The 19,839-nt window shown below is 33.4% G+C and overlaps 1 protein-coding gene across 1 annotated transcript in view; it reads left to right on the top strand.

Annotated features, from left to right (window-relative positions):
• RYR2 (ryanodine receptor 2) overlaps positions 1-19,839 on the top strand; it is a 522,738-nt gene that overhangs the window by 179,686 nt on the left and 323,213 nt on the right. The window contains exons 25-26 of the mRNA XM_051996568.1: positions 1,820-1,903; positions 12,712-12,732. Coding sequence (XP_051852528.1) covers positions 1,820-1,903; positions 12,712-12,732 — 105 coding nt within the window. The remainder of the gene's footprint in view (positions 1-1,819; positions 1,904-12,711; positions 12,733-19,839) is intronic.

Raw genomic sequence — 19,839 nt, 5'->3', positions numbered from 1 at the left:
ACTTGCACTCAACTTGTTATTGCTCTTTATATTCCCAAATCAATTTGCATTTACATTTTTCATATCAAATAGAATTAAGATATTTGAATACAGAGGCTTTTCTTATTTTGTTCTTAGTACCTTGCACTCTGTAAATGCTTAATAAAATGCTGTTGAATTGAATTTGTTTAGTAATTTTTTTCTACTAAATTTATTTATTTTTAATACACATTGCTTTGTGACTCATGTTGGGAGAGAAAAATCAGAACAAATGGGAAAAACTATGGGAGATTTAAACAAATAGAAAAAAGAAGTAAACATAGCATGTGTTGATTTATATTCAGTCTCCTTGATTCTTTTTCTGGATACAGATAGCATTTTCTCTCCAAAGTCTTTTGGGATTGCTTTGGGTCACTGAACCACTGAGAAGAACCAAGCCTTTCGTACTTTTATCTTCACACATTCTTGCTGTTATTGTGTACAATATATTCTTGGTTCTGCTTATTTTGCTCAGCATCAGTTCATGTAAATCTTTCCAGGATTTTCTAAAATCAACTTGTTCATCATTTTTTAAAGAACAATAATATTCCATTATTTTCATGTACCTGAACTTGTTCAGCCATTCCCCAATTGGTGGCTATGCACTCCTTTTCCAATTCTTTGCTATCACATATCTAACATATATAGGACTGCTTGCCATCTAGGGGAAGGGGTGAAGGGAGGGAGGGGAAAAATCGGAACAGAAGGGAGTGCAAGGGATAATGTTGTAAAAAAAAAAAATTACCCTGGCATGGATTCTGTCAATATAAAATTATCATTAAATAAAATAAATAAATAAATAAATAAATAAAATAAATTTTTTAAAAAAGCAATTCTTTTTTATCACAAAAAGAGCTGCTACAAACATTTTTGCTTTTCCTTCCTTTATGACTTCTTTAGGATACAGACCCAGTAATGACACTGCTGGGTCAAAGGATATGTCATTTTATGACCCTTTAGCCATAGTTCCAAATTGTTCTCCAGAATGGTTGGATTTCATATTTCACAATTCCACCAACAATGCATTAGTATCCCAGTTTTCCCACATCCCCTCCAATATTTATCATTATCTTTTCCTGTCATCTTAGCCAATCTGAGAGATGTTGAGGTGGTACCTCAGAGTTGTTTTAATTTACATTTCTCTAATGAAAAGTGATTTAGATCATTTTTTCATATACTTATAAATAGCTTTATAAATCATCTGAAAATTGCCTGCTCATATCCTTTGACCATTTATCAACTGGGGAATGACTTTTATTCTTATGAATTTGACACAGTATATAATTAAAGTTGTCCATTTTGACATTCATAATGTTCTCTAGTTCTTCTTTGGTCATAAATTCCTCCCTTCTCCAAGATCTGATATATAAATTACCCTTGTTCTCCTAACTGGTTTATGATATTGTCCTTTATATGCAAATCATGTATCCATTTTGACCTTATTTTGGTATGGGGTGGTTTAGTAATTAAAAACAACAAAAAGAGCAGCTTCTTCATTATTCAGAAGCTCCTGAAAAAGAAATAAAAAGACAAAATTTTGGCAAATACCATTGCAGTAGGCACCAAAAATATTCTAAAAAGAAATAAAATCACTTAGAAAAGGGGAAAAAAATCAAAGGTTCTCCAGCTTATACCAATTGGTTACGTAATCCTAAAATGTATTTAGTAACTATTCAACTATCTGGAAGTATTCCTGTTATATAATTCTAAAAGCATGTATTTCACTATAACATAGTTTTATGTATCATGTTTCTAAATATGACAGAAATTGGTATAACTTAGTTCTAATTTTACTTTCCAGGACTCTGTTGGCCTTAGGCTGTCATGTGGGAATATCAGATGAACATGCTGAAGAAAAAGTAAAAAAAATGAAACTTCCAAAGAAGTAAGTTGAATTCAGATATCTAAAATAATCTGAAATAGTCTGGATAGATTTAGTCCTACCATGTAATCAATAAACATTTATTAAGAACCTACTATAATATCATATATGACCCTAGGCACTGGGGATAAAAATGCAAAAACAAAACAGTCCCTGTCTTCAAGGAAGGACAACATGTACATTATAGATATAGATACAGATATAGATATATGAAATAAAGGCAAAGTAATTTGGTGTGGAGTGTAAGAAGGCACTGGTTGTTGATGACATAAAATAAAGGGGAGGAGAAAGTTCATTTAAATAGTGTTTGTGCAAAGTAAAGAGCAGAGATGGAATGTTATGTGTGAAGAGCTGCAAGTTTCTCTTGACTATAGAGTATGAAATGGAAGTGATATACATAACAAGACTTGAATATAGTCAGAAATAAGATTATAAAGAGTTTTAAATTTCAAAAAGAAGATTTTATATTTAATCAAGGGGTAATAGGGAGCTACCAAAACTTCTTGAGTAAGGATCTAACAAGGGGAGACCTATGCTTTAGGAATATTGCCTTGGTCATATGAAAGATGGTTTATAGAGGATGTTTCTTAGGATTCCCTTAGTAGACTATTGAAGTAGCCCAGACAAGCGGTTGAGGTAATTAGATTAGTGGCCATGTGAGAGGAGATAAGGGAAAAGGAAAGGAGGTGTGTTTCAGGGTTGAATAAAAAAGACTTTGTAATTAAATAGATATTGGGGAATAAAGTGAAAATTAATGATGACTCAAAAGCTGTGAATCTGGGGTGACTGGAAAGATGATGGTGTCTTCAGTAGAAAGAGGAATGAACTTAGTGGAAAAGTTCTCTTGTGACTTTGTTGAATTTGAAAATTTTTTGGGTAAACCAGTTTGAAATACCTAATAGATAGTCATTATAGTAATTTGGTATAGTAATTTGGGACTAGAGTTCAAGAGAATTAGTAAAATTGAATATGAAGATTTGAGAGCTATATGTATAGTGAAGATAATTGTTCCCAAGGGAGTCAATATAGAAAAATAAAAGAAGAGGGCCAATGACAGAGCTTTATCTTATATCTATAGGTCAGGAGCTGGATATAAATAATGATTTAGTAAAGAAAATTTAGAAAAAAAAATTAGATACATAGAAAGATGGGAATACTGAATGATATTGTGAAATCACATATAGTTTCTAGGAAAAAGAGTGTGATCAATAATTTCAAAAGCTCTATTGGACTTAGTAAGTATGGAGAAAACCAAAATTGAATATTGTAAAGGATTAAGAAATGAGTGAAGGGAAAGAAAATGAATGCAACAAATATAGTGAATACTGTTAACAGTTCCTATCCCCCCCAACTTCCAGAAATTTGACTTATAAATGGAGGAAAGATATTGCATGTAGCCAAGAAGGGTTAAGATCTAAAGAAATGATTTTAAGGATAAGAAAGACTTTGATGTGTTTAAAGGCAACATTGAAAGAATCAGTAGTTGAAGAGAGTTTAAAAATAGTTGAGGATAATTAAGGTGGGAAGTGAAGATAGGAGGGGGTAGGATCTCAGATGTATGTTGACCCTGGCAAAGAAAATGTCTCTATCAAAGTCTGAGGTATATAAGTAGAAGATAGGGGATGACATTAAAAGATCAAAAAGTTGTAGAAAAAGAAGGAGTTTATGGTGACTTATCTTATTTTTCTTTGTATAAGACAAGAGCCTCAGTTGACAAAGAAGAGATGGGAAAGGTTGAGTGAAGGGAAGGCTAATTTTAGGGAAGGAGATGGAATGAATTATATAATGTATGAATGAATGTAAATGAGTTATAGAGTTTTCAGTTATGGAACAAGTGGCTAATGGTGATATTAAAGGTGTGTCCATCCCTATGTATACATGAATTGATATAGATGTTTAAGTGATTGTAGTTAAAAAGTTTGAGGTATTGAGAAGTTAGAAAGTTTAAGTGAAAGTTTCCTAGTACAAAGGCATGAATAGAAGAAAAGAGGAAGATTCTAAGACAGAATCTGAATTCCTTGATATGGAACAAAGAATAAATTGGGAAATGGTAGATAATTGTCATTATGATCTGTATAGGATGATGAATTTAGAGTGATCCTCAGGGGAGGAGAAGTTAACTTAGTAATAGTGGCAGTGAAGAACATGTAGGATCCCAATTCTTCTTCCAATACCAATGTGTTGGGGGCTTCCAATATTAAGTATAACTAGGGCTAGAAGGGATGGTCGGGGATAAAATGTCTTTGGGGGAAACCAAGTCTCTGTAAGTGCTTGTGTCATATGTGAAATTTAATGGAAAAGTAAATTGAGGTACATTTCTCTGAGCAAGATAGCATTTTATTATCAGGCCTGGCAATCTGAGAATAAGATGGGTCAATGGTTGCCTCAATTTTTAGCCAAAGACAAAGAATTAGAGATGCAACTCCTTTTTATAAGCAAAGAACATAGAACAGAACAGAAACTATATCATTGGTTGTAGGATTGGTAACATCATAGAGATGAGACATCATCCCTCCTTTGCCTTGAAGAAATGTTTTTTAATCAGTTTATGGACCCAAATGTATCTTGAGGTCATTGATAGTAGATAGAAGAAACATACTTACATATTCTTGAAATGTGACAAGACCACCTTTAATTAGCAAGAATGAGTCTAAAATGGGATAAGATCAGCTAGTCAGCTTCTCAAGGAAAATACAGAAATGTTACGAAGTTTTAGAAACTGAAGTTTTGCGGATTAACAGGTGTTCTTTGGCACAGAATGATTTGTAGGTGATGCTGAAGTGACAATTCTCATAGACTTAGAATATTTTATGAGAAAAATTAATTTGTAAACTTTATCTCAGAGTTCTTTGGATAACAAACCAGATTTCTTTGAAGGATACTTTTGTGGTGTAAAGATACAAGATAAGCTACCTTCATATTCATTTGCATCCCCAAACAGGGGTTGAATCTTTGAAGCAAGAATAGAATAGTGAACAGCAATATCAAGAGAACTTTAACATATATACTAGCTGAATTCTGATCTAAGTTCAGAGACAGAGAACCATGACCATGTAAGCAATTACAGTACAAAATCAATTAATTGTAAATAGAATCAATAAGGAAATTATATAGGATCAATTTTAGTTTTCTCACTTGACTGTATAGATTTATTACAAAAATTTTATTAGAAGCATTTGTGACATAGTTCAAAGAAAATAATTCTCTGTTAGTTGAAAAAGTATAAAAAAATAAGAGATCATAAGAAGAGGTCTAAGCTGAAATGTTAATTAAAGAACAGAAATTTCAGAAGGCATAATGAGTGACAGAAGTGGAGTGATAATGGGAAAAGCAAGATTAAAGTGAATGGGAATGAAAGAATGGGAAGTTGGGATTGATAGAGTGGGTTGACTAGTTTGCTTTTAGATAGCCTATCATGGAGATTGTGAATCAAGGAGGTCATTTGAGTTTACTGATAGATAGGTTAAGTATAGAAAAAATATGCCAGGCTGTCCTCATGCTTGGTAGCCTAAGAAAGTGATGGAAGTACTTCTGAAGATGGCAGATAAAAAATATGATACTCTAAGTCTCAATCCTGCCTCATCAGTCCTGTACAGGTCATTATGGTATCTGGTATGTAGAGTAGATTAGCAAGGTCTGGGTGGTGCAGTGTTCAGAATACTTATATAGAGTATTTATTTTTGTCATGGAGGATATCTAGTGAAGAATTCAAAAGGAAAAGGGATTTTTCATATATGATTAATTCTTGTTCCCATTTATGGATGGAATTGTTTAAGTGGCATTTATCTTGAAAACTTCTCAAGTGAAATTCATAATTATTTAAATCATAAACGTTCAAAAGATTAAGTCTAATCAATAGTTAATTAAAATTCAAATAGAAAAAATATATATTGTACAGATTATAAGTTGGAGAAAAATCCTTAGAATTTGTCTATCACCATTTTACTGACACCAAGATTCTCCTTGGGGAAAAAAAACAGAATCTTTTAAAATCAATACTTTTTTATGATTCATGGAGACCATAAATCATGGCAGTTTCTAAGGATTCAAAATTATGGAACATCCAACGGAGAAAAAAAAATGGTTGGCATAAATAAATTATAGGAAATATCCAATGATAAATTATCATAAGAAAGTGGCATAAAATATATCACCTATGTGATGTATGCTTGGGGAAAAAAAAAGTGATGATTTGCTCATAAAACAAAAGTATGGGGTATCAGATAGTCACTCCATATACTATATTGGTACTCCTATAATGTCATGAAACCTAGAGGAAACTAATCATTATGTGTGAACCTTCTGTCAATAGTTTACCAAGAGATGTAAAGGGTGCACAGGATGAGAAAGCATGGGTAGATTTTGATCTGTGTAATAGGAAGGGGAAAAAGTGAAAGATCTCAGAATTGTGTTTTCATATCTAAGATCTATGACTTATTTATATAGAAACATTTAGTTAAATTTTTAAAAAAAAAAACCCTTTTGCTCTGGTGTTTGTTTATCCATATATCTATCCATTTCCTCTGATATTCCTAAAAGTCATATTTTTATAATTTATATAAATTTCTTCAGTTTACATACCTCCGAAATACATAAAAATTTGTACTCATTTTTTCATCAAAGAAATCACATAAGAGGATACAAATTGTGACAGTTTGCTAACAAATGGCAATTTCACATTGTGCTGATATATGCAAGCACAATACCAACTGGTTATTTCTCAAGTTGGTTCACTTGGATGCTATTCTGAAAACATAGCTTGAGAAGGATGATGTTATAAGATCCACATTTAAATTGCTTCTAATTAGCTTTGAGATATATGAAAGATTTCCAAACATGCTATATTCTTTGTAGCAACAATATTTAAAGGCTACTAAAAATCTCTGTTATGTGGGATGAGTGTGAGACCCCCTTTCCCAAATTAACTTATTAAAGACATCTTCAGGTACAAAGAGAAAACATTTATTTAATCCCTTCAGAGAGAGGCCCAGACACACCTGGGAGCCATCACAACTCTGCCATGTGCTCTTGGAACCTGGCCTTGTCCAGGACTTACAAGCAAAAGACCAGAGCCTTCTCGTTGAATAAACTAAAAGGACATAACCATCTTTGACCAATGGTCAGCAGTGTTGGCTGATTCCCACAGGTCATATCACTTCCTGAAACTTCCTGTATCCCAGGAATATGTTCATTCAATGTTCATCGTTCCAAAGACCATATGACACCCCCCTCCTCCTAACTCTGGGAACAGGGATCATGTGACTCAATGCTGAGAAATATTTCATCCAATCAATTTCATTCACTGTGATTGAAATATTTTTCTTATTTCTCTTAAACATCTTATATGTATGCATAAATATGCATATTTATATGCATAAATAAATTATAGAAAATATCCAGTGATATTTAGTTAACCTAATTTACTTCTGTAATTTAAACTCTAAAATTAGAAATTAATACGAAATGGCAGTAGATGAGATATGCAGAGAACTTGATAATTCTCAGTGAAATTTTGCTCAAGAGACCCTAAGCCTCAGATACAAGTAACTATATTTTTCATTCATTTTATTCTGAGTATACATCACTAAGAAGCAAATTGTGGGGTTTTTAAGACTATGAGGGAATTATAGACCCTTCTTTGAGTAATGTGGCATGCAAACAATTATATAAAATAAAAAATAATAGGTATGAATACAAGTAAATAGTTATTTGTGCTTGTCAATATCTATCTATATTTATATTTATATTTATATTTATATTTATATTTATATTTATATTTATATTTATATTTATATGAAGGAGGACTGAGACTGCTTCTTGAAAGCCCTGATTGTAAGAAATCTAGGGAAGCTAAGAGACAGAGATAAGGAGGAATAGAGTTCTAGACTTTGGAGATAGCAAGTGAAAATGCCTCAAGTCATGAGATGCAGCATCACGTGTAATGAACAGCAAGGAAGCCAGTTTTTCTGAATTGTAGTGTGTTGTAGATAGGTTGGAGAGTAAAATGTAGGAAGATTGGATAGGTAGAAAAGATTATGTATGGTTTTAAAATATAAATTTGATTTTTTAAATTTTATTCAGAAGATAATAGGGAGTCAGAAGAATTGACTGAATGGGGAGGTGACCTGCTATGATCTAAACTTTAGGAAAATCATTTTGACAGCTAACTGGAGGATAATTTTGGGAGAAAATTAAGGCAGGAATATCAAGAAGTAGGCTATTGAAAACAGTCCATACTTGAGATTGTGAGTACCTGTCTCAGGATAGTTGCGGTGTCATAAGGAAGAAGTGAATATAAAGAAGGGATGTGAGGAGGGTAGAATTGATAGAACTTAAAAAATGTTCAGATATGGGGCATGAGATGATGAATTGAAAATAATTCCCAGATTATAAATGTAGGTGAATGAGTGAATGATGATATTGAAGGATGATATGCCCTAACAGCGTTTGGGGGTCTCCAGGCTGGTGTTGCAGGTTTTGTGAAAGAATTTGCATCCCAGTCTCCAAGTTAAAGTTAGCAAAAAAAGGAGTTTTTATGATACTGAGGATTCTCAGTGGGCTGGATTCCTGATGGAAGAGCAGCAGAACATTGAGAAACATGTCAATTTTATTTAGTCTTCTCTAGCCCATAGTTAGGGAAGCAATCTCTGGATCAATTAAGGAGGGAGGGTGATGATCTAGAGAATAATATCCAAATGAATTAAGGATGGAAGGTAGTGGTCTAAAGAGTAATTTCCAGGTGAATTAAGGGTAATGATTATTTTAGGAGTTTTCCCAAGCTAGAAGTTAAAGAGTAAACTCCAGGTAAATTAAGGGTGGGGGATGAAGGCCAAAGCCAGAAGATTCAGGGTTTTCTGACCCAGGTCCCCCACAAAGATCAGGGGACCAAAGAGTCCTATTAGATCAGTGATACTCTTGACAATAATAAGAAGGCTAAGAAAGGAGAAGGGTTTGGTTGGGAGGGAGGGAAGGTAATGATTCAGTTTTGGAAAATTTGGATTTTAAAAGTCTACAAGTCTTTTAGTTTTAGTTTTCCAGAAGGCAATCGAAAATACGAGATTGAAGGTCAGCAGAGAGGTTAGGACTAGACAAAAATATCTCAGAGTCATCTGCATAAAAATGATAGCTGGTGCTATGGGAGCTTGTGGGATTACCCATTGAAATACTATGGAGGGAAAAGAGAAGAGGGTTCAGGGCAGAATACTAGGGTCAACATGTGATTAACAGGTAAGATGTAGATGGAGATCTAGTGAAAAATGGAGAAGGAGCAATTAGAAAGGTAGTTGAGTTGTGCCATTAAAAGCTAATGAGTAGTAAGTATCAAACAGAATAGGGTGATTTTGAAGGGGGAGTGAAAATTTGTTCCCTTTAAAATTATCACTCTGAAACTTTTGATCTTGGAGTTTCAGACCCTCTTGGGAAAGCATATCTCCCCAGATAAGTTGTATCCTTATTCAATCAGAAATCTTGGTCAAAAAGCACTCCATTGATCTTCTGGGGATGCCAGACTCTTTTAAATTCCATTTGGATATCTGGGTCGGATATTGAGGAGCATCTAGGCCTGGGTACTTTGGCTTTCTTTTCAACCTGATATCTGAGCCTCAAGATTCCTTTTTAAAAGGCAATTTCCGAACTAATTTTTTGCAAAAAGTCCAAAGCAGGACCCTGCTTGATAAGAAGACATTCTCTTCTCAGTGCCAGCCTCCATTTCCCTAATAGGGCCTTGCTACTAAAGAAGTCAGTCTGTTAGCAAAACTGGCTTCCTATTGAACAATAAACTTTCATTTTTGCCAATTAATATTTCGGATTGGTGAATTCTTTCACTAAGAACCACCTAAGAGGGAATTCTACAATTCTCTGCTACTAACTTCATCATTTTGATAGTGCCTAAAGCTGCAAAGAGAGTTGGGAATTGAGAAAGGACTTTTAGATCTTCAGATTTACAGTTACAATTACAATTACAAGACTTTTAGATTTGCAATTGAAAGCATCTCATTCAGAGGGACCAATATCAGTTGAATGATTATATCAGAAACTCAACTGCTTAGAGTTCAAAAGACAGTGAAAGTGGGAAGCCCGGGATTGTAGATTCTTAAGAGTTTTGCTATGATTGTGAACTCTTTGTCTACATAGGGTATCATATCCTTAACTACAGATGCTCTTAAAAGCATTTTTTTTCTCTTTGGCACCTCTGAGTGTTTCTAAGATATGTTGGGGTTTATTGGATGGATTTCTTTCTCAAGGACCCAAGTCTTAACACAAAATCTATCTGATTCTAATAGGCCACCAATAGGATTTAGGTCAAGGAGTCATTGTTTAGGTCCTAATTAATTCATTTTAAATGTAAATAGAAGTCATTTCTGTTTTGAGCAGACACTCTGAGTGTCTTTCCCTTCCAAATTCATTCAATTATTTAATACTTTATTTAGATTTTTTTTTTTTTTTTGGGATTAGGTGAAAGAGGAGATTCATTGTCTCAGTTGCTATCTAGCCTTCATAACTGAATGGGTGAAGACCTTAGCTTAAAAAGGCAAGGGATAACCAAGGTCATCTCCAGTCATTTTGATCTATATCTTGTCACTGGACCCAGATGGTTCTGGAAGGGAAAATGAAAGAGGTGACCTTGTATAGCCTTCTCTCACTTAAATCCGAGCATGTCAAGGTATCCCCTCCCTGATATTATGGTCCTTTTTAAGAATGAAGGACAAACAACAATGCAGTCATTGGGAGAAGAAAGATGAGACCATAGATAGGAAAGATGGATAGGTCAATTGAGGTCTTTTTTTTGGGGGGGGGAGTTAAGAGACCTAAACATCTTTGTAGGGAGGGGGAAAACAGCCATTAGAAAATGAAACTGAAGATTAAGAAATAAGGATGATAGTGGGAACAATCTTCTAAAGAAGTTGGAGTAGAATGTGATTACTTGTACATGTAAAAGACTTTACCTTGTTAAAGCGAAGGGCAACTTCTTTATGGGATACTGTATGGGACAATAATGACCATTAAAATAATCAGAAATCCAAGTATAAGTGTAAGAAAGGATGCACAATTTCTGAAATACAAAGGGTGGTTTGAGAGAAATACACACACAATATATTGATAAAGGGCATTCTCTTTTTTATTCCCAATCAAGTTTCCCTCCCCAACCTCCTAGCTCCTTTCCCCATTAGCTGGGGTTTCTAAAAATGAGGTAAGAAAGCCTTAGGCTATCAAATACTAAACAAGGACTGGGTGTTTCTCACTTAATCCAGTAGCTGCCCCCAAAGAGTTTCCTTTCTAGAGGGGGAAAATAACAATGGAAAACTGTGGGGCAAAGAACAAAAGATCATTCTACTGATGATTTAGTTTAGCCTTAATAGGTCTTGGGGAGGTTAGGGTTAGTTTTATTTAAAATTTCCTCTGTCTTTTGGCTTCTGGATTTTTCAAGATATCCTTTGTTTTGTTAATACTCTGATGTGCCTGTGTAAATCTTTGAAAGCTATTCACTTTAAAAATAAGCTACTTTACAGGTTTCTGGTGAGTTTCCCTACACTGGAAGATTGTGGGTAGATTCTGTTAGGGGTCAGAATTTGTCAGGACCCTTTAGAGGAGGTTTTTGTGGTAAGAAGTTTTGACAGATTCTTGACCTAGTGGACAAAATACTTGACTTGGACTTAGGAAGATCTTTGTTTGAATTCTGCTTCAAATATTTGTTAACTTGTATGATTCTGGCAAATCATTTAACTTTCTAGGCTGTTTTCTTATCTGTAAAATCAGAATAACAATTTCTCTTAGTATTATTCTTAAGGATCAGAATATATGTAAGGTATTCTGTAAATCTAAATGCCCTAAATAAATATTACATATTCATTATTCTTATTATTTATTATTGTTATTATTAGTGTTCTTGTGCACTGGAAATTTCTAGTTTCCCCTATTTATGCTGACCTTTTCCCCCTTGAACTTCATATAGCACTTAAATATAATTTTTTAGAATTATCTTATTTTTCTACTACTCTGTGAGCTTCTTGAGGACAGAGACTGTCTTATTAAATATCTTCCCCTCTATAGCCACCATCTCCAGTGCTATGCATATAATATATACTTAATAAATGTTTAATTGAGTTGAAGTAGAACATTTTTAATTTCCCCTTACCATTTTGGTGGTTAGTGAATGGCATACATATACTTTCAGAAAAAAAAAAAAAAAAAAAAAAACTTTGTTTACTATTTCTTATATACTTGCTATGAAAACCCAAGCAAGTATTTAGTGTTTATCTACATGCTTACAATAAAACTCATTCTTAATATTTGTATGTGTATTTGTTGGTAAATTTCCCATTTGTTCTAAGGCACTTGATGAGTTGATTTAATAATGGAATTTATTACTAACATCCACTAAACATGGACATAATCATCTAATGTTATCTTACATTTTTTTCACTATTAAATTACTTTTTAACTCCATTTAACTTTAATATTAAACAACAAAATTTTGAGGTAACAGATGATTGGAGAGAAAAGGGAAAAGATTGCTTCCTAATAAATTTGGTATTTTGCCTTAGTTAGTACCAGCTTTAATTTGCCTTTCACTGATAGCATATAGTATCTTTCCCCCTCTTACCTTCCTGGGTTTGCTCACAGTACCTGTTTAGGAGGAGATACAGATACAGTCATATAGGAATGAAGAGCTAATTGAATTGGTGCTTCACACAGAGATTCATCAATGAAGCCAAATGCTATCAATTCTTTTCTTTCTTTCTTCCTTTTATTTTTGGTTTTTTATTTTTTTTTAATTTTTATTTTGTGTGTGTGTATGTTTACATCTTCAGTAATTTGGAGAGAACAAGCAGGTAAGTTGCTATTTTAAAATGTTCTTTGCCAGGTTTAAAAATATTTTAAAAGATTGATGGATTTTGTCCAATATAGTACTATTTCCAGTATTCTTGGGATCTGAAAAATGTATTGACACTTTCTTACTTAGTCTCTGTTTTATGTAGACATTAGGAAAGAAGTATATAATCATATAGTCTTAGGAAAGTACCTTATAGATCATTTGGTCCATTAAACAAGATTTTAAAAATGAAGAAAATCCTAAGTAAAAGTTAAATGATTTGCCATTCTGAGATGCCTCTTCATTTAATTGTAGATTAAAGGGAGAAATAGTTTCAGTTTTCCTAATTGTCTCATTATCATTCCTCCTGAAATGCTTATTTTTGGTAAAATTGTTCTGATTTATTCAGATATATTCAGAGTGGCAGCTTCATTTTAAAAGGTGACATCATTAGTGCCTCACTGATTTAAATATTATTTTATGACATTAGTATTAAGTAAAATAAGTTAGTTTTGTGTATTATTCTTGGAAAGGAAATTACAGTATTTCTTTTCACTCTCAGAGTACTATATGTTGACATGAAGTAGGATTAAAAGGTCATAACTTTTTAGTGACTTTAACTTAAAATAGAATTCTTCACTAGTTAATTGAGATCGATTTTAGGTTTCAGATTATCTTTTGTAAAGGGTTACAATTAAAAACAGTTGACATTTTTTACAAATAATAATATATAATTAGATTTATGGATGAGCCTGTTCAAGAAATTCAGATAGTGCAGAAATTCTCACAACTGTTATGATTAAGTTAAAACAGTAAATCTCAGAGGATGAGGAAACTTGAGTAATAGTATGAGAAATCTTTACTGATGTTCTCCATCATCCTCCGAGCTTTCTCCCATAGTTTTTCTTCAGATTAGGTTTACATTAGTTAATGTGATATAATTCTTCTGTCCATCCTATCTCTCTTCCCTCCCCCCCATCCCCTAGCCTTCTTTAGATGGAGCTGCCAATTTGGAAAAAGTCACAGGCAAGATTCCTTGTGACAAAATAACCCTGACCCAACTAAGATAGGGTAACAGTATTACCTGAAATTCTACCAGTAGTTATTAATTTATTTTTTCTTTTAGTACTTACATACTAAATACACCTATGGTTAGGGAACAACAGATTGATCAATTAGCACACCTTACTGTTAATTGCTTTTTTAGATTCATTTGGGGACAGAAAAATATCACAGTGGGTAGATCATTAGGCCTGGAGTCAGAAAGACTCAAGTTCAAATCCGGCCTCAGATGCTTACTGGTTTTATGACCCTGAGCAAGTCACTTAATCCTGTTTGCTTGGGCTTCCTCAATTATAAAATGATCTGGAGAAGGAAATGGAAAACCACTGCAGGATCTCTTCCAAGAAAAATCCATATGGGGTCACAAAGAATTGGACTTGACTGGTAAGACTGAACAAAAACAAAAGATTAATTTAATTTCCATGATAGGTGGCAAAATCCAGTAATTTGGGGAAACAGCCACTTGAAAACTAACTACTGTAATAAGCAGCTGTAAAATAATTGTCCTACTCCAAGTTAAAACATCCTCAGTATGAGGAAAGGTAGTACAAAAAAGAAAGGAAGGAGACAGGAAATGAGTGACCTGTGACTTCACTGATTTGGGAATTTCTGGTGAGAAAGTTTTTTCCACCATACTTTTTGTTCTATGAGGCTGGTAGCCAGTCTGCTTTTCTCGTATATCAGGTAACTACTAAACTCTGGGGGTAAAAGTCCTCATCCTTAAGGAATTTATATTCTAATTCAGACATCATAAAGAGGAACCTAGTAGCTCCACTCTGTTCCCAGAGAGCAGAAATTGTTTCATTTTTTTCTTTGTATCTCTAGGATTTAGCACAGTGCCTGGAATACAGACAAGATTTTAGTTTATCTTATTCCCTCCACCTAACCTACCTCCTAACCCAGTTGGAAACTTTCAGCAATACTAGACCATATGCTCTTACTGTCAGACAAGGATCCCAGCCAATTCTTTTCTTCTGCCAATCTTTTGGGCCTACTTTTGCACCATAAGTAGAACACTAGAAGGGATTGTTGTCCATATTTTAACCAAGTGTTTTCATACTACTGGAATTTCTCCATTGCTAGGCTACCCTTCAAGCAAGAATGTTTCCATCTTCTCCCTCTCTGGGCTTTCTCCAAGAAAAGGAAGGCACCTGGTCTCCTTAGCTCCATCTATTTGTTATATATACAGGATACTGAATCTTAAGGAATGACCTTAAAGTGTTCAATCTTGTGCTTCTATAGAACACTATGCCTGGATTCATTGCTCAATGGTTAGAATATTCTGATTTCCTATATTCACCCCATTTTAGTGGTTTTGAACCCCTCAAGTCCAGTGTACAAAATCTGATCCCCTTCTTCAAATTCCTCACTTAGATCTATGTACTTTAACTCCACCTCTACAATGTGCCACATCAGATCTTTTTGCTCTTTATACTGTGTTGTTTGGAATGCATGGAATAACAAACATGCTTTCATCTTAAATTACTTTATTTTTTATTTTTCTCTTCTGTGCCCTCATTCACACATGATTTCTTCCTAACTAAACCTCTTCCATTCCAGTTCTGGCTACACTGTTTCTAATACATTGTCCTAAAGTCCTAACTTAGTAGTCATAGTAGGAGAATCAGAATACTTCTTAATTCCCATTGTTCCTTACAGACCCTCCTCTTACCATCTTCACTAAGCATGTTTTCTTTCTTTGATATTTGTGCCATCAAAATTGATCACCCAATCCAAACCTAATTTTTAATCTTAAAGACCCTTCCTAATCAAAGAGGATTACCTCACAAATCTTTCTCTATTCTCTATCTCCTGTATTCATACTTAGAAACTTCATAAATAATCATACCCCCTCAAACTTCTTAATTGCCCCAGTACCTCAGTGTACTAAATTCTCATGAACTCCTGCTCTAATAGACTTCAGTGTATATATACAGATAGTCCTACAATTGGTTATGCCATCATACATTAAGTATTCTACTTCTAGTGTCAGAACTCTGAAATTCCTTTATCTGAAAATGTTTTCATTATTGCAACTTTTCCTTATTTATCCTTCTTAAGACTTCTATTCCTTCAGCCATTCAGTTTTCCCCCAGACCATCATTCCTATACAGGAAACATTCTTTTCCCTCTTATCTTGACTCTTTGATAAACCAAATTAACCTTAAAGCTATCCTCCATCCTTGTTTCCTCTGCAACTCTCGTCCTATTATCTGTTATGCTTTGTTGCTCCTCATAATTGGATAATTTCTGCTGCAATTTACATGAAGCGCAACAAAACTGGAGAAAACTTGGTGATTTTGTCCATTAAAAATTTATGTTATACTATCTCAGTTGAATTCTTTCTACAGTAAGACATCCAAATCTTCTCATCTATCATTAATCCTCCCATTGTATATTCTTCCCCTCACTCTCTCAGTCAAGAAACTCATCTCATATTTCATTGAAAATTTGTAACCATACATAGAGAACTCCCTCTTCTCTTTTCCTCCTTATTTTATATCACTTACATGTCTCTCTCCACTTTATCCTCCTTCACTGTAGTCTTAGATAAAATAGTGGCTTTTCTCCTAGCAAAGGTACACAGCTCCTATCTTATCCTTTCCTACCTTCTCCATCAAAGGACCCCGGCTATCATCCCCCATTCTTCAGTCTTTCTATTTACACAAATTCCTTCTTTGCCTATAAACATGCCCATCATTGTCTTTCAACTCTCCTCAACTCTCAGTTGATCTGGCCATCCCAACTATATATTGTGCCATACCTTTCCTCTTGTTTGTGGCTCAACTCCTTAAGGAAGCCATCCAAAATCTCTTCTCACTCTCTCATAAATCCTCTTTAATATGAGTTTGCACTTTATTATTTACCTGAAACCAGACTTTCTCTAGTTATCAGTGAGTAATCTAATGATCTTTTCTTAATCATGAGGCTCTTTGACTTCTTGTAGCATTCAACTTTACTGATCACCTCCTCTTTCAGGATATTCCCTCTTTTTTAGATTTTCCTGATACAGCTGTCTTCTAGATATTTTTTTATATATCCAGGGAATGTGCTTATAGGCATCTTAAACTCAAAATGTCCAAAAATAGGACCCATTATCTTTCTCCAAAATTTGTTCCCTTCTTAAAACTTCTCTGTTACTCTTAAGGCATGATTATTTTAGCCACCTAGATATGCAACCTCAGTGTTATCTCTTATTCCTCCCTCTCATCCTACATATTCTGTCCATTTCCAAATTTTGTTTCTATCTTCACAATATCTTTTGTATAATTGCCTTCTCTCTGCTCATATAGCCATAACTCTAATGCAGGGCCTTATCACCTTTTATCTGCATTATTATAATATTCTTCAAATTCAAATACTCTGATGCTTACTGTTCTAAGCTCCTTTCAAAATCCAGCTCAAATACTACTTTTTATAGGAAAACTTTTCCAGTTCTCTAAGCTGCTAATGTATTTCTCTTTCATGTTATATACCCTGTATGTCTCTTGGTGCACCTTGACATTTATATATTTTCTCCTCATGATATTGTATCATTTTTGAGAGCAGAGATTTTCTGTTTCCTTTGATTTTCTTTATATCCCCAATGCCTAGCACAGTCTCTTACACAAAGTCAGGTTTTAATAAATATTGCTTGATTGAGTGAGTGAATGACTTTATTCTGAGAAATTATAGGGATGCTGAGTTGAAAACAGGATAGTTGGTTGAAGAATCTTTTCACAGGAAATGACAGGCAATGATAAATCAATAGATTTGATTTAAGGTTATGAGAGAAAGAAGTACAAAAGGTCTGGGTGAGAATACAGAATGATTAGAATAAAAAACCATTTTATTTCCCCAGTTTTACTAGTAAAAATGCCAGATAGATTTTTTCCTCTTGTTTTTTGCCTACAACTGAGATAATTGTATCCTTCGCTGTGCTTGTTTTCATATCTTCTCATTAATATTTGAAATCAAGGAAAAAACAACATAACAAACTACCTTTCTATCAACTAAATGGAAATAATGTCTCTGTCTCTGTCTCTTTCCTCTAAATTCCTTTAGAAGCATTCATTATATTCCTCTTATTATACTAATGTTCTACTTTGAATTATCATAATTGGCATCCATGTCTCAGCTTTACTTCTAGATTGTAAATTTGGTAAGGATAAAGATGCAACTAATACAGTGCTGTGTATACAAGTAGCCACTCAAATATTTATTGATTTGTTAAATGGATGAAAAAAGTTATGTTAGATGTTAACTTATTCAGATTCTTTTTTCTTTTCTTTCTTTTCTTTTTTTTTTTTAAATAACTACCTTTGGTGTATGGAATTCTTCATGAAGGAAAACTTTTGATCATTAATCTTCCTACAACAGGGAACTTCATCTCCCATATCTGAGCCTCTCCCTTGGCTTTCCTGTGCCTAGAAGACCCTTCTTTTACATATCAACCTTTTAGAGCCTCTAGATGCTTCAAGATTCAGCTCAAGTACTAATTATATAAAAATGAAATTTTGTTGATGTCTTTAAGCACAATTTTATACATGAAACTTTTCTTGATTTTCTTCCCAATTGCTCTTGCTTCTCCTGTCACCAGCTTATGTGATATCAATTTTGTATACATTTATACATGCATATAACTTGTAAGCAGGGACTAGTTACTTTTGTCTTTGTATCCCCAATACATAGTTCATAAAACCTAGTTGTTGATTGTCCTTCAATTATCAAAGGAACTAATGACCTAACAGGGTGATGTCTTAATTTGAGAATGTCGATTTTAGGCAGAGGCAGAATTGTGCAAAATTATTAGTCTCACTCAATTTTCTTGAGTCATCAAAGTCCATTGTCAAGACAGTGCATAACTATGGCATCTTCAAAGTCTGATGAAGCTCTAATTGTTCAATTGCATTTGCTTCAACCACTTTCATGATCACTGAAACAAATTGTTTTTATCCATTCGTTCTGCTAGAGGAAGTTATCACATGCTTGAGGTAGACATCCCACTAATTGTTACCTTCAACCTGATTTAGCCCATCTGTTGAGATTATTTTCTGGAATATGGGAATTATACTGCCTGAAAAAAAAAGTTCTAATTAACCAAAATAATTTTGTTTTATTTTCCTAACAAATAGATATTAAAATTTTTTAACATTTTAAAAATGTTTTGAATTCCAAATTCTATTTGCGAGTACAATTAATATGTATATGAAAAAGGGATAAAATTTTTGAAGATTTTTTTTTGAGATTGGAATTAAGTACAAGTAAGGAATAGGCATTCTGCTTTTGGCTTTTTTGTTTCCTTATCTATATTTTTTTGTAATAATACCATTTGCAGAATATAAAATAGTGAAATGGGTTTTGTTTAATTATAACCTGGAAAGCCTAATATGTTTTGTCTGTAACTGTATATGTAGGAGGAGAAATCTAAATAATTGAGATAATGCTGAAAAAAAGTTGCTTTTCTTACCAGAGTTGGTATAAGAACTTTGGGAGAGAGGAGATTCTTTTGCTATGTTTCTGAAGTTCATTACAGAGAATGTCTGGAACTTCTTCTCTAAAAATGTTCTTGTACCAGTTTTAGCTACTTTATTCAGCCTCTATTATCATTCTTTATAATAAATAGGTTCTCCTACATATGCAGTTGCAGATAATATGGCTCAACCTTGCCTTGAAAAGTGGGTCACATTACTTTTGAGTATATTTATTGTTTAGTTGTTAAGTACATTTAATGTTTATAGAATTTAAACTTAAAGATATTTATGGTATGTTTTCAGTTTTTTTTCCTTTGTAGAAAAAAAGTTAGAAATGAAAATTGCATCTATTTGTAATTGTAGGAAGTACAAAATCTGTAGAATAGTGAAAAAATAGAAGTATAGATTTAAAATGAACTTAAATGTGGTTTATGTGATTGTGACTGATTTGTCTGATTTGACATATAATCTAAATCCTGTTCATATGGGGTAGACCATGAAGAGAAATTAAAAGAATTTGTTAGGGTTGTGCTGAAACAATTTTTTTTTTTTGCATGTGTTGGAACACTTTTTTAGTAGTAGCATTATTGAAAGGCAATGGCATTTTCAAC

Source organism: Antechinus flavipes, chromosome 4, assembly GCF_016432865.1.
Source record: "Antechinus flavipes isolate AdamAnt ecotype Samford, QLD, Australia chromosome 4, AdamAnt_v2, whole genome shotgun sequence".
Taxonomy (NCBI): domain Eukaryota; kingdom Metazoa; phylum Chordata; class Mammalia; order Dasyuromorphia; family Dasyuridae; genus Antechinus; species Antechinus flavipes.
This window is presented reverse-complemented; position numbering and strand designations above follow the sequence as displayed.